Raw genomic sequence first — 15,601 nt, 5'->3', positions numbered from 1 at the left:
GTGTAATTGGGCTAGTCTTTGAAGTCAAAGAGCTCATCTGTGGCACCTAGAGTTGGATCAATTCATGAACGCATCGTTCATTCGCATGACTAATAATAAAGAATTGTAAGAATCGATTCATGGTATGAACGAATCTTCATTCAAAAGAATCGTAATGAATCGACGTGGTATCATAACCAACAATACTTACTGGCTTTTAAGGAACCCGGAGGTTCATTGCCGCCCTCACATAAGCCCGCCATTGGTCCCTATCCTGAGCAAGATTAATCCAGTCTCTATCATCATATCCCACCTCCCTCAAATCCATTTTAATATTATCTTCCCATCTACGTCTCGGCCTCCCCAAAGGTCTTTTCCCCTCTGGCCTCCCAACTAACACTCTATATGCATTTCTGGATTCGCCCATACATGCTACATGCCCTGCCCATCTCAAACGACTGGATTTAATATTCCTAATTATGTCAGGTGAAGGATATAATGCGTGCAGCTCTGCGTTGTGTAACTTTCTCCATTCTCCTGTAACTTCATTCCTTTTAGCCCCAAATATTAACCAACAATACAATTCGATTCTATTTACTTGTTTGAGGTAATCTGTCAGCAGTCATTTTGGAACCGTGCTGAATGCTCTCTAGTAAGTAGACAAGATTTACGTTATTTTAACAAGGTTGGGTTAAATAGCTGATGATATAGATGGCACACTAATACGCAGCTGATAATAAGCAAAGATTTCTCACCTTTACGAACCAAATACTGTATAAATGATTAAAGAAAGGATTAAGAGTGGAATCAAAATATGTATTTAAGTATGAAAAATAATGAACACTTACCTGAAATTTGCATAGTTAAATGGAGATGTACATGATAGTAAGGTTGAGTTGATAAATTATAATTAGGAAACACTATCTTGGATAATTTTGTAGACTAATACAGACCATGATAAATGCTTCCGGCCAATGAGAAAGAGACTATCCAATGTCTCACCTCTCATGCCATCTATGCGAGAGATGTAGAACATTTTTGTTCTACCCGTGGTTTGCAAAGGGAAGTGTCCTGTGAATCATTCCTTGAAGATTCAAAAGAATATTTGGAATCGCAGACTGAGAAGAATTGTGTACAAATCATTAGAATCGATTTGTAATGTGCGATTGAATTGTTGGAATCGACTTCTGAAAAAGAATTAGGTTGCCCAACTTTAGTGGCTCCACACTTTAATCATGTTGTACTTAGAGTGAGTAGAGCTCACTGTATTGTTCTTAAAACCAACATGAAATTTGTCATTACTAATTTTTCTGCTCAGAGTATAAGACTCTTGATTCAGATGGATATTCAGTTATATAGTATACAATATTGTAAGAACATCTCACAAGAAACCACAGCAATCTTATAGCGTTTAATATACTTTAGAAAGAAGTATTACATTTTATTCATTCATTAAAGACATCAGCTCAAAGAATTTGAGTGACCATAAGGGTCCTGAATACAATAAACATGTACAATATAATGTGATAGGTAATTGTTGAAGGCAAATATAAGTGAATTAATTGAAATAGAGATGATGATGTAATATTTGAAGAGAATGCTTGATAATATTTATAAGAATAGACATTACATAATTAAAAGAGATGTGAAGTTCCTTAAGATAATTCCATGTGAATTTTGTAATAGAACCTCTACTGTCAAACAGCAAACCAATGACAGACCATTGTTTAAGAGTGATGTACTTTTGAGAAAGATAAGGCAGATAAGGTTCGTAATAAATTTCTAAATTATAGACATCAGCTCAAAGAATTTTGAGTGACCACAAGGGTCCTGAATACAATAAACATGTACAATATAATGTGATGTGATACATTAAAGAAAAAAGAAAGTTATCAACTTCGGTGGCCTGATTTAGGTTTCTTTCGAAACAGATAGTAGGGTCAAGAACAAGACCCTGTTTAAGCATTCGTTAATAGCAATGTCTGCCTATCTAAAAGAACCATCTGATGATACACAATGTACTTCCTCATGAATGTCCCAATATAAAGTTTGTAACGATGTCGCCAACGAATGTCATACACAATGATGTCTAACATTGACCAGTAGCTCACCTTTACTGCATTGTCCAAGCACGTGTCCAAGTGTTTCAATCTCACTACAGTCTGGATGACGGCAGCGGGTTGTGCTCAGAGTTCTACTTCTTACAATGAGATATGAAAACCTTTGGTACATTTGAATAGTTGTCAGTTTGAATATTTTGTGTCAGGCCATCACAGTAGTTCAGTTTGGTGTACCCCCGATTTATGACTTGCGTCGGGCAAGCCTGTGACCCAGGTAATAAAAGGGTTTTCTCCTGGAGCTACAGTTCCCCTTTGACATCCCAATAAATCTCCATTATCATCCGAGTGCAATGTAGAATCACTCACTGTCTGAGATGCACTCTGGATCAATAAAGCTTAAGATGGACAACTAGACTCCTAACTGAACATTGTCATCTGAATGTTCAGTCATCACGTCACATTCTGCTGGATTATCCAGATTTAAGCCATATCAGGCATTGATACCTCGGGAAACACATGTTGTCTCCAGAGGAGATTCAGGAAATAAATCCAATAACTGGGTAAAGCTGGTCACCCACTATGGTTTCATGGGATAATTTCTTTATCACGTACACAACAGGGCATTTGGGGAGCATAATTTCAGAACGTAATAAGTTCACTGGAGGATGAAATTGAATCTGACACTTTCTTTATCTTTCATGCTGAGAAGTCTGATCATTTCAAGTCGTATTTGTGAAACAAGTGCTTAAAATTGGCTGTGTATAGTGTAATGAAAACTTGTCCAGTTTAAGAGCAATTCAGTTTTTCATCATTCCTATCGCAGTGACTAAGGGATGGAATACTGCTATTCAGACAGAGAGAGTGTGTATGTGCACACGTGCGTGTGTTTTTATTTTTTTTTTGGCGATGTTCTGTTTCCAAACTACATAGACTTGCAGCCTAATTTTCTAATTAACCATGCACTTGATTACAAAACGCATGTAGGTTTTTTTTTATTTATTTTAATGTATTCTATTGCCCACTTTAGTCCTACACAGTTACATCAGTTCAACCTGTATAGCTGGTTTTTGAAACCGGATTTTGCTACATATTGTAGCTTTCCAGATTCATCACGATGCTGGGTAGGCACTTGTTTCATATACTGGTCTAAATTTCATGAGAAAATACTTTTCCCCATGTAAGATTGTATAGAAACTCCAGCAGGAAAAGTTGTACAGAATAGCCTGTCTTTCTTTAGGAAAGGAAAGTGCCATACTGACTCATTTCTAAGACAGGTTGTCGAAATATATAAATTATGTTATCATTAGGTGCATTTACCTTCATAATGTATTATCATGTATCTGAGTAGAAGTAATTTCTTTGTTACTATTGCAATCTTGCTATGTTATACAGAATAATTTCAAATGCATATATAATATTATATTGCTGTATATGACCCTTTTAAGTTTCAGCAGTAGACGAGTACATGTTGAAACCTTTATAAAATATGATCATAAAAATTTGTGAAATTAAGTGTTTATGGATCAAGTTCAGTGCAGCATTTTCATATGTGCATTTTAAATGTCTGCTTACAGTCAACCCTGAATATACTGCAAACCTTGTATAATCCTAGAATGGTTTCAAATACAGTTCTCTTGTTATAAAAAAATTTTGCATTTTCTTCATATATTGAAAAGATTACAAAGAGAGAAAGGTGTAATTATGCCATTACCCTTGTTAGGTGCATTTACGTGTAAAGTGTACAGTATGTGCAAAAGTACCTTCTATCTTGTCTTTGTCATGTTTGTCCAACTATCCATACATCATCCTAAAACAACTGATATTGCATCAGAGGGATTTTGAGTTAGGTACTGTATTTGCCATTTTCAGAAACTTTCATTGACAGTTCAAGTCCAGTTAAAATCAGATATTTCACATGTGTGTTACGGTTGATGTAATGCCACTATAAATTGATATCTCATGTTTCAAAATAGCAAAATTTTAATTTTTGAGTTGGACATAAAATTCTGTATGTCTACCGGTAACGAAAATAATGCACATGCTGAAAAAAGTAACTAATTTAAGAAATTATAAAGTTGTCAGTTTAATAATATTTTTTAACCGTAGTCTGCATATAAACTCCCTGAATATTTCACCCTTCATTACATTTCATTATTGGAACGCACTCAAAACCAAGCTTTACGTCTCATCACTGGTGCAATCAAAACTACTCCAATTGAAGCCATGCAAATAATCACATCTAATAAACCAGTTGTAACAGATCTTGAAACACAAGTCCTTTTAACCTATGAAAAATTAAGAAGGCTTCCAAATTGGGATAGATGGAGTAAATACAAAGATTCTAAATTTACATTGAGGACCCAAAATGGATACATACAAGAGGTAGAAAAGCTTAAGCAAATTCTAGAAATACCAAGTGAAAAGGAAAACTTGATATCTCGATATAATCCAATTAATAACTTCAAAGTAGATTGCTGCCTTGATCTTGATGAAGTCTTCAACAAAAAAGATATAAATCCAGAAATAGCAAAAGCCATTGCCCTACAAACAATTAATAGAAAATATCCACAAAAGGACTGGTTGTACATTTACACTGATGGATCTCTCATGGATAAAAATGGAGCTGGAGCAGGAGCTACTTGCCAATACTTTTCTCTTTATACAAATGTTGGCAAGTACACAACAAATTTTGATGGCGAAGTTGAAGCCATTTATACATCACTTCAAAATGTATTTGTTTGGCTAAACCAGTGCAAAAACATAGTCATCCTGTCTGACTCCAAAGCTGCAATCCAGTCCATCAGCTCAACTACATCCCCTAAAATGGAAAAAGTAAAAGAAATTCATTGCATGGTAAAACAAATTCAAATGCTAAATAAAAAAGTGGTCTTCCAATGGATCCCAGCCCACTGTGGACTGAACGGTAATGAGAAAGCGGATATGTTAGCAAAGAAAGGAACTAAAATCAACTTAAAAACAAATTTCAAGTTCCCATATGAATCAATAAAGCGAGTCATAAAAAGAATAAGTTACAGCGAACAGGCAAAACGTCAAAATTCAAAATGGAAAGAATCATTCAAAGATCCAAAACTAATTACTGATCTACCTCGAAAATTTGCCGTGGCCATGTTTAGATTGATTACTGGTCATGATTGCCTCAGTAAACACCTCCATCGTATTGGAGTACTGAATTCACCTAAATGCTTACTGTGCACCAGAAAGAGGAGATGGAGATGGAGCACCTGGCTAATTGTGAAACTTTTAGGACATTTGTGGACCTTCCATCAAAATATTGGGAAGCAAGAAGGATGATGACTTCATTGTTAAATCCAGAGCATTAGATACACACACACATTTCAACCATTGATGATAGGAAGTTCATATTAGGCCATTTAACTATTTATTATTATGACATTCATTTACTAGAATATTGAAAAAATCCAGAACTCAATGTTACAAAATTAAAAATTCTATATGGAATGACCCATGGTTTACAGTATGCTTAAACAATCCCTGCAGTAGCTGAGTGGTCACATCTTCAGCATGTCACACACAGGCAGTCAGTGTTCGAGTGGCAGGCAAGGTCACAAGTGGGGTTTTCCCATATTAGGCATCTACAATATTCTCTCATTATTCCATAGCATTCCCTGAACACTGGCTGGCCTAAGTATGAGTGGGGTTGCCTGCTGGAGACCTGGGCATGCAGCAAACCTTAGTGTAGTCAGCCAGTGTGGGTTTGGGACTGCTCTGAGCTTGAGGGTTAGAGCAATAGATTTAATAAGGTCGCAGAGCTGGTTCGTTGTCAAATTAAATTCAACAGTACCCAGATTCACTGTATGGGCTGATATAGACAGCTAAGCTAACACATCTTGCCCTTCTACAGCCACGGAGTATAAGTTCACATGCACCACCACTCTCGTACTCTCTCTCTCTCTCTCTCTGCTGTCTCTTGTACTCTGTAACAGTGGTCTTGGGCTTATTTGATTCGTCTTGAAATGTACTTTTCTCCTATTGTGTTAGTCTTCACTTCTGCGTTCTCTCAATGTCTGAATTTCGAGACATTTCGAAAGTTCACAAGTTTTCACGACTACTTTTTGAAAGTTGAAAGTTCAATTTACTTCAAACATTTTTTTATGTGTTCACTTAATCTATCTCGTTGCGCCTGATCAACACTTCAAATGCCTGAATCGATTCAGATCTCACAGAGTTAACACAGTTTTTGTTTTGTTATGTTTATGTATTCAAAAGTTATAAGGGTGTCCATAAGGTAACACTTTTTTCTTGGATATTGTTACTCAGTAGTTGTTAAAAAACTCGTGACATTTTTTGGGCTAAACTGAAATTAAAAAAACATACACACACACCGAAGGAAAGGGAGGGGGGAAAAGAGAGACGGGAAAGGGGGAGAAGGAGTGTTTTTGTTAAAAGGGCATTAAGTTCATGTGACTTAATGTAGGTCCGTTGTTATAGAATTGTTAAAGGAAAGAAAGAAAGCATGTAATTTAAAATTTTTTGGTACTGTATTTTCAAAACTATAAAATATTGGGCTACATAATATTCAACACATGCTTGTTACAAAATATTACATATTAAGAGCACAAACAGAATTATTTAAACATATAATTTCAGTTTCTTTATATTATTATTATTATTATTATTATTATAATAGAGAAAGAAGAATATTTATTAAGTTATAAAACAGGAAACTAATCTATACTCAAATATATTTATTTCTTATTCATAATAATTTGTAATACAAAATTTCAATTTGTTAAAAAGTAAAACTCTTATCTGTTTTTAGACCAATGACACTCAGTAATGAAGTTAGTGTTCCAAGGCACAGTTGGGCTGAAATAGCATTGAATCCTGAACATCAGGCTCGAGATCGTTAATAGAACTTACACAGTGCGTGTGTGGAGTGAGGCGATACTGAGAAAGTGAGGACCTTGTACTGCGACGCACTGGAGTGACAACATAATGCAATGCCGCAGCCTCCACTCCTAGATTTGTACTCAAGCTGCAACAGAAATATTGACACTTGGTTAAGTCATAGACAACTACATTAAAAGAATAATTTCAAGGGAAAAATTGTTCTGGGGCAGAGTATCGAACCCCAGACCTTTGACTGAGTGCGCCAACACTCTACCGACCGAGCTACCCGGGAACTGTACCAGACACCACAATTTTTCCCTTTATATCCACATACAGCACCTCAAGTGGCCTGACGGGCTGTCAAAGAGCCAACATTGATATATATTATGCAAATCTGGCTTTCAGGTAGAGCTCCCTGAGACAACAAAATTCACGATAATTTTTTTTTGAAACTTACAAAAAAAAACAGTAAAGATAGTGTACCTTTTAAGAGCTTTCTGCTGCAGAGCGAACTTTATTACAGACGACTTGAAAACATTCCGAGCATCAAGCACTTGTTTGCGTGGAGTTCTGGAGCGTGATGTAACATCATTCTCTGAGTAGCAGTTGAGATTCAGCAAGTTGAATTTTTCCATAAGATTTTCAAGAGAATCACCAACTTGTGTAGGCTAAAACAAAAGAACAAATAAACCTTAAACAAGAATTCTGGTGATATCACTAATACAATTCATCACCTGGCAATAGATTAATCAAATGGCAGAGATTCTCACAAAAGCATTGGAATTTGAAACTTCAACATCTGCAGACGTAGAATTTGTGGGAGACAAAGCAGCTTGCTGCCAACTATCAAATATTTGTGTGTACTTTCGTATCTCCTGCAACTCTTGTTCTACTATTTCTACATTACTGCTATGAAATTCTCACGCAAACTAAATACTGATAGCAAGTTTTTTCTTTCTCAAAATTAATAAGAATGATTTTAAAGAACCTTTTTTTTATTTGGTTATTTTACGACACTTTATCAATTGCTATGTTATCTAGCAAAATGAGTCCAGGGTCCACCACCGAAAGTTACCCAGCATTTGCTCTCAATGGGTTGAGTAAAAACCCGGGGAAAAAACCTCAACCAAGTAATTGTAATAATTATATTGTCTTTGTATGTTAAATTTTTTAATCAAGTAACTTTTCCCAACCAGGATTTGAACCTAGGCCCGCTTTTTTAACACACATAGAGAGGGAAGGGAGAGGAGGAGTAGGGGGAAGGAAGAGAGAGAAATTTTTTCTAATATGTGAGTAAATACAGTATGCATTTTTCTCTTCAGACCCCCACAAAAACGTATAAATGAAGTTTACTGCCTAATATGAGTCTAATAATATTCTTACCAGGTAGTCCTACAATCATACCCTGAAATATTTTTGTGACATGTTCGAAGTTGTTGCTTACTGCTTACTTTCTTAACTTTTATAATTTTTTGTTGTTTAGAACTTTGATGTTATTGCTATCATTACATTTTTGGAACTTATCAAAAAACTTTCTGGAAGATATTTATTGTGAAGTGATGAAATCACAGCAAACAATGTTACATAGGAACTAACAACGAAACCCACCGAAGCTCCTCGCACTATTGCCCTTTCGTAGCAATCAACAGCAGACCTGAAGTCCCCTCGAGCTGCTTCTATCCCAGCCAGACACTCCCAGTAAATGGGCTGCTCGTTTATTTGAGGAGAGTTCCTGCGTATCATCATCAGCCACTCTTCACACTGCTCCCACGGGTATCCCTGTCAACAAATTATACCTGAAGTAATGCAAATAGTTAAAGAAACTTTGTGATAATGAATCACTATTGTTTGCTGTTTAGTCAATAGTCTGAAGGCAGGTTTGAACCTCATGAGTGATACCAATAAGGCATCACTCAGGCGGCAACGAAGTCATACAATTAGTGGAAAATAAAGAATTGCACCTGATACATTTTAAATATTATGTTGTCTATGACCATGTAATCATACAGGGCAATGAAAATGAAGTCAGTGAATACACTATAGGGACTGAGTTTAACATATAACCTAAATATATCAACGAGAAAAAAAAATGACATTCTGAGAATTGTCATACAGTAAAACGAACAGTAGCCATCAATTATATATAATTAATAACATACATATTACATAAATCTGAATAGCATTTAAAGACTACATGGGAGAACAAGTTAAGCCAATTTAGTGAAATTTTCACATGGGAAAATTAGAACTTCACAGTTAGCCATCTTTGAGTCTGTATTACAGTACTCTTGAAGAATGTAAGATTATTTGTAGAAAATCTTAGCTGCTTACAGCCAATGTTGGCTGATATATTACATTTCAAATTCCAATCTAGAATATTTTATGATAGTGACTTAACTTGTTCTTCCAGTGTCATCTTCATTTAATAACATGTCATTATTATTTTACAAAAAGTCAGTTTTTTGGACTGCTTGTAGTATAAGGTATACAGAATACGAAAAATTAATTTTAATTTTATTTTAATAACCAATTGGAACTCACTTTTTGGACATGCCTCATGATGACAAAGAAAACAAACAATACTTACAATTTGAATGACATTCAGTAGGTCTGCCATGACATCCTTGATAAGATCCGAGTTGTTCCTGATGCTGCTGTTGCTGTTCTGTGCATTTTCCTTGTCTTCTTCTGGAGAAGATTCTTCCAGGCAGAATGTCTCATTCGCTGATGACAAGGAAGTTTCATTTTCTGAAGTAGTGTTCACTGATGACTTTTGGTTGTGAATATTTTGCTTACGTTTAACTTTCTTCTTCTCGATATTACCTCCCAGGTTTGAGGAATGAATACCGAAGCAATGTAAATGATGGAATTCCCCTAATGACTTGCCTCTCTTCAGCAACCAATTAGATAATTTTTCCCTGAAGACAAACATTCATATTAATGTAATTATTTAAAGAGCCGCATTTGTCGTTCAATTTGTTTATTAAAGTCAGAGTGGTTGCACCTTTACGCAGATGGATGTCTGCAACAAAATAATACTGCTGGAGCAAGTACTTATTATCTGCACCTTACACTAGGAGAATACACTACACACAGCGATGATGAATTAGAAACTATTAATATTGGTCTAAAGCAATTGATTCCAGAATAAATTCATTTTCCAAAATAGCCATATTTTGTGGCTCAAAATTTGCAAATTCATTAACATCAGAAGACAAGAGAAATCTATACGCTACCAATATTAAGTTTCTACAAAAAAAGACAAAAATAGTTTCTTTACAATGGATACCTTTCTCATTGTGGACTGGAAGAAATGAAAATGCAGACTTATTGGCAAAGAAAGGAACCACAATCCAACAAAGATTCCATTCTGAGATTTCGTATTATTGAGCAACATTATTCGTAAAGAAAAAATGATAAAAGAACAATATTGAATACTAATAAAAAGTTACTGAAAATAAATCTTGACGTGAAATTTTAAATAATGAAAATTTGATCCTTATTCTCCTAGAACAGCAGTGGCTATCTTCGAAGTAGTAACTGAACATGACTGTTTGGCAGCACATCTTTCAGAATTGGAATTTATACATCTGTACAGAGAAGAAGATTCAGCTATGAACTTACACTACATACTGAATTGCAAAGCTATCAACATTTTAGATAAATTATTAATAACATCATAGACACTTACTGGGATATTAGAAAACAAATGGAGAAAATACAATGTTCTGAGCATCTGACTTTTTTATTTATTAATTAATTGTTTATTAAAACTGGTGTTGCTTTTTAGTTTTTGTTGATACTGTGATCATAACGTTTTTAGGTTACGGACATTATAGATGTTGAACTATGATATCATAAGGTTAGTATTAAAAATTTGTCTATTGTTAATTATTTGAAACTTTTTTTATAGTTGGTTATTTAATGACACTGCATCAACTACTAGCTTATATGGAGATAATGAAATTGGTGAGAAAGCGATGGCATTTGGTGAGATAAGGCCAAGGACAGACCAGCCTCCTGTGGCACACCCTGAGTAAACTGGTCTACATAACTGACTTCATATGAGTGAATGATGAGCAGTGTCTACCCACCATTAGTAGAGAAAACGAAGAAGAAAGGGACTGTCCAAATCTCCCCTCAAACTGAGCACAAAGATATCCACAACACATACACGAATGTAAAAAAATTAACTTCCTAGACCAACAGTAAAGGTGCGAAAAATTACTTTGAACATTGCTTTCAGAAACAACGGCACACATTTGGGCAGTAAGTCAGTTGCAATCCTTCGTGAATTTGCTACCCCATCAGGTGCATTCACCATACTGTGCCAGCCGAGTTGACCACAATTGTAATCATAAGAACTCTCATACTTGTAACACATCTCAAATTAGGTACCTCATTTCATCAGCACTAGGAGAGTGTATATTTGAAAAAGTGACTCTTTTTTTTCCAGAAGACTTGGCCAATATTCCACTCCTTGCTCTTTGAGGAGTTTGAAAATTTCTTGGTGTAAGTGGTAGTGAAAAAATTCCATCTCTTGCCTCATCATTGTCATTTCTTTGTTTGTGGACTGTACCATTCTGACCTGTAAGAATACAGAATATTATAATATTCAAACAAGTACAAAATGTACTACTTTTACACTCGCGCGCACGTGCACATACACATTTTTTTTTATTTTTATTTTTTTTTTCACACAGAAGTGTAGATTCCTTGTACAGATTACTTCATTTGTTGCCTTAGAATTTAAAAAGTTCATAAGAACTGCAAAACAGATCTCTAGCTTTTATTTAGGCCTATGTTCTTTAATAATAATAATAATAATAATAATAATAATAATAATAATAATAATAATAATAATAATAGTAGTAGTAATAATTTATTTACTATAAATATTAATGTGCTAGCCAACGTCAATTAGCCAAAAGATAGGATAATGCAATAGACATTAGGTTGATGGATATGTTCGTAGCTTCTTGTTCTTGATCACAACACTGCATTGTTAGGAGATCGTTCATCATTTGTCATAGTCTAATTTCTTATTTGGAGTATTGTGCTTGTAAATGTAGCCTACTTTTAAGAATGTGTGTGCTATTTGTGGGACAAAGAAGACGGAGTGTCAAGTGGAAAAAGACGAACACTTCCGACACATTCTTCTGTTTGAGTTTAATAGAGGAACAAAGGCAGTGGAGGCGGCTCAAAACATTTATGCCGTGTACAGGGAGAATGTCATCAGAGAAAGGACTGCAAATGAATATGTGACGAGAATTATCTAATAAGGAACTAGTGTCACCTGCATAACTGATAATGTGAAGGAAGTTATGTTACTTAATGAGTCCCTGTGATAGAGGGGAATTAATAGAAAATGGAAGAATTTCTTTTTTGTGCAACGTGGCAGACTGAAACATATTACAGTAATTTAATTAATTGGAATTGTTTTATCGTGGACAGAAGACAATCAAGAGCAATATATATACAATAAAAATAATAAAAAAGCATATACTTAATGATAAAAAATAACAATAAATTCACGCAACTATCTGAATTCTATGAATCCCCTGCTTGTTTTAGGTAAGTTCAACATACCGCCCACGTGAATTATAATGCAGTGCACTTGCACCTGGCTGATTTTATTGCGGCTCTTTTAATACAGAAGGCTGAATACCTCTCACTGCTCTTATTATAAGAGCTTAATATTGATTAATACATCAACACAAAATATTTATGTGTTTATCTTCTTACCTTCATCATCAACTGAAAGAGTCCTTCTCAAAGGTGTGGTTCCAAATCTCTCGTTAGTTCGCTTTCTGGTAAAAGCTGCAGCACTCAGTGACCTTCTGGCCAAGTAATTCCTTGGACATGACCTGCTGTTGGCAGCAACAGATTCTTTACGTATTATTGACTTCTTAGCAGACGTTGCAGGTTCTCTTTGTTGAGGTTCAGGAACACTTTTTCTTGGTAAATTACTATTATTATGTTCTTTCTTTGCAGTATTTGACAATGTAATCAACCCACGTGCTTCAAGCAAAGGGTTTGCCTTTATTATCCTCAACTTGCTAGCTTTGGTGTGTTTGATCTTTGGTACTTGATCTGGTTTTCTTTTTGTATCTGAAATAAACCATCAGGACATCTAAAGACTTTATTAAATTACTGTACTTATACTAGTGTCGCCAATTTGGTTGAACAGAAACAGCTGGAACTCGTCATTCTACTATGGGTGATAACCAGTTTCGTAGGCAGTTGAGTTTATGAGTGTAGTGCCAGTTTGCTCTGTGCGTGATTCATTGGATGGAATGAATAACAATTAAATAGGCATAGATACTAGTAGTATTAAGCAATCACTGCCAGTTCATATTTACAAATATTTTTTCTTCATTTTGCGTAATCTTTTACTAGTACTAGTGGTTAAACTCCAGTAACTACAATTCCTATTCACTTCTATAAACTACATAATTATAATGGGCCATGATTTTTTTTACAGTTTATTACAACTCTGATTACTTAAAATTGTCTATGATTTTTAAAACGATCAACAGTGTATAATATGAGATTTAACGTCAATGTTCTTTAAAGAAATTTCAACAATAATTTAGTTACTGGTACCTATTTTGAGTGATAACTTAATGAATTCCAGTTATTGTAAATTTCTCTGTTATGTTCTAATGTGATCGTCTCTCACAATATTCTCTATCACACAACTGAACTTTCCTTTCTAAGTAATCCCATAAATCACTAAGCATTCTCAAAATCTTTGGGAAAACTAATTCACTTACAAATGTACTTACACACCCCATGACAAGTCACTCTCAGCTTTAGATGTACACTGCGCCATGTCTTATTGGGTACTGAGTAACCGATATTGGTATCGAATTCTGTCATGTCATATTTCCTTACAAATTTATTTATTTACAGTTATGAGGAATATCGCCCTAAACTAAATTACATATATCGGTACATCATATTTCATTCATTATCTCTATTAGTCAGATGTAAAAGCATTCTTACAGTCGTAAGACCTTAGACAAGTCATTTCATGCATGCCCTCAATTGAAGTGTGATTGAATCCCACATGCAGCAAGGATAAGTAAAATGAAAATTAGTACTAAGTTTAGTGAAACTTTACGTTAAAGGTAGTGAGGAGGAGAGGAGAGAAAAGGAAGGGAAAAGGAGGGCAGGGGAGAGAGGTGAAGGAAGAGGAAGAAGAAAGGAGAGAAAGAAAAAGAGAGATGAAGAGAATTAATTTTTCTACTTGCCATTTTGTTCGTAACTCTGCTTTTGCTCGTAAATGTCCCCATCCCAAATCCCTAGTTCCCATGTCTCTTGTCATAGTGTGTTGTTGGTTAACTATTGCTATCTAAATAATTATCCAAATATAAATAAATTACACACTTATAATCTGGATATTTTAAAACTGCAACTGCTTACATTTACTTGGCCTATTAGACACAGATACAGCAGAAGATAAGTTGAGGTTTGCTTCAGAAGGCCCTGGCTCAGCATCTGAAGCTGATACAGCTCCAAACACTGCTGAAGAAACTTTGACATCTTTCCTATTATGTAGAAGCCGAGCTGCCAAGCGCATCTGTCGCTCTTCTCGCCATTTCCTTATTTGATCTCTGAGAGAAAAATAAATACCCAATATAGGCCTATTAGTAACTAACTACAAAGTCGTAATATAAATATTACCATAGAAAATACATTTGCTCCTGCAAAAATGTTCTCAAATGTACATCCATCATATATTTAAAAATGGCTGTACAAGTTCAAAGAAAAAATATAAAAATGATATGTAGATTAACACAATAATTTAATTGTATCCTACAAAGATAGCTTCATAATCATTAACTCAAAGAACTGACCCTATTGGTCTGTTCTATCTTCATTTCAGAAGTTTAATGGTGAAGTTAACAGCTCGACATAAACCAGTGTAAGTTGTCAATAAATTATCAAAAAAGGTTTGTGGAAACTGACTTATGTCACTTTTCCCAAGCACTGCAGATTTGGAAGGGAAGTCCGCCGTTCCTATATCAATATTTGGTAGAGAAGTAAACTTATTACCCTTAACTGGTGAATGTAGAGTATCCAACGCCCACTGAACGAATATTTCACTTTTATCACTGCCAATGTTGCGCTATAATCGTATATGCAAGGTAGGCTATAACAAAAACCTAAACTAACCAAACCTAACCTGCCAAAGAAGCAACAAGTTATAGTAAATATGTGTAAAATTGGCCTATGTCTGTATAGTGGGCGGGACATGAGTAACATTGACCAAAAAAACTAAAAGCAATACTTATAATTACCTATATAATTTATAATTTTACAATGAACACTACTTACACCTTACCATATAACATCAAGCAGAGAAAGAGAATCGAATAACGACATTACCTTATTTGCGTAACTGGTTGTTTCTGGTTGCAGTTCTGCATTTTCACTTCATTCATGAGAGTAATAATAGTAAAAACACATTAAACACACTGCAAATGCTGCTTCGTTATTTTGTTTTGTATGTTGTATAAATGTTGTTCAGTAATGTCTACAATTGGGTTTGATTTCATTTAAATTTCGTCACTTTAATTTTGATTGGTGGTCTTGTAATGCATTTACAAGCTTGGGATTGGGAGTTTCAAGTCTCACCAGCGAATAGGGATTATGCAGTTCCACCGCCTGCTCGAGTCTCGAAT

The 15,601-nt window shown here is 34.9% G+C and overlaps 1 protein-coding gene across 2 annotated transcripts in view; it reads right to left on the bottom strand.

Annotated features, from left to right (window-relative positions):
* Positions 1 to 6,532: 6,532 nt before the first annotated feature.
* Positions 6,533 to 15,601, bottom strand: part of LOC138692135 (uncharacterized) — a 171,677-nt gene continuing 162,608 nt past the window's right edge. Inside the window, exons 1-8 of one of the 2 annotated variants that reach the window (XM_069815125.1) lie at positions 15,306 to 15,588; positions 14,340 to 14,530; positions 12,657 to 13,022; positions 11,310 to 11,499; positions 9,499 to 9,829; positions 8,520 to 8,690; positions 7,395 to 7,579; positions 6,533 to 7,056 (exon numbers count right to left, since the gene is read on the bottom strand). In XM_069815125.1, coding sequence (XP_069671226.1) covers positions 6,864 to 7,056; positions 7,395 to 7,579; positions 8,520 to 8,690; positions 9,499 to 9,829; positions 11,310 to 11,499; positions 12,657 to 13,022; positions 14,340 to 14,530; positions 15,306 to 15,361 — 1,683 coding nt within the window. In that variant the 5' untranslated portion in view covers positions 15,362 to 15,588 and the 3' untranslated portion in view covers positions 6,533 to 6,863. Of the gene's footprint in view, positions 7,057 to 7,394; positions 7,580 to 8,519; positions 8,691 to 9,498; positions 9,830 to 11,309; positions 11,500 to 12,656; positions 13,023 to 14,339; positions 14,531 to 15,305; positions 15,589 to 15,601 lie in introns of those variants that run through there. The other variant, XM_069815128.1, reaches the window with a different exon arrangement.

This window comes from Periplaneta americana, chromosome 16 (genome assembly GCF_040183065.1).
Source record: "Periplaneta americana isolate PAMFEO1 chromosome 16, P.americana_PAMFEO1_priV1, whole genome shotgun sequence".
NCBI lineage: Eukaryota > Metazoa > Arthropoda > Insecta > Blattodea > Blattidae > Periplaneta > Periplaneta americana.
The sequence above is the reverse complement of the archived record's forward strand: the minus strand, read 5'-3'. Positions and strand labels throughout refer to the sequence as shown.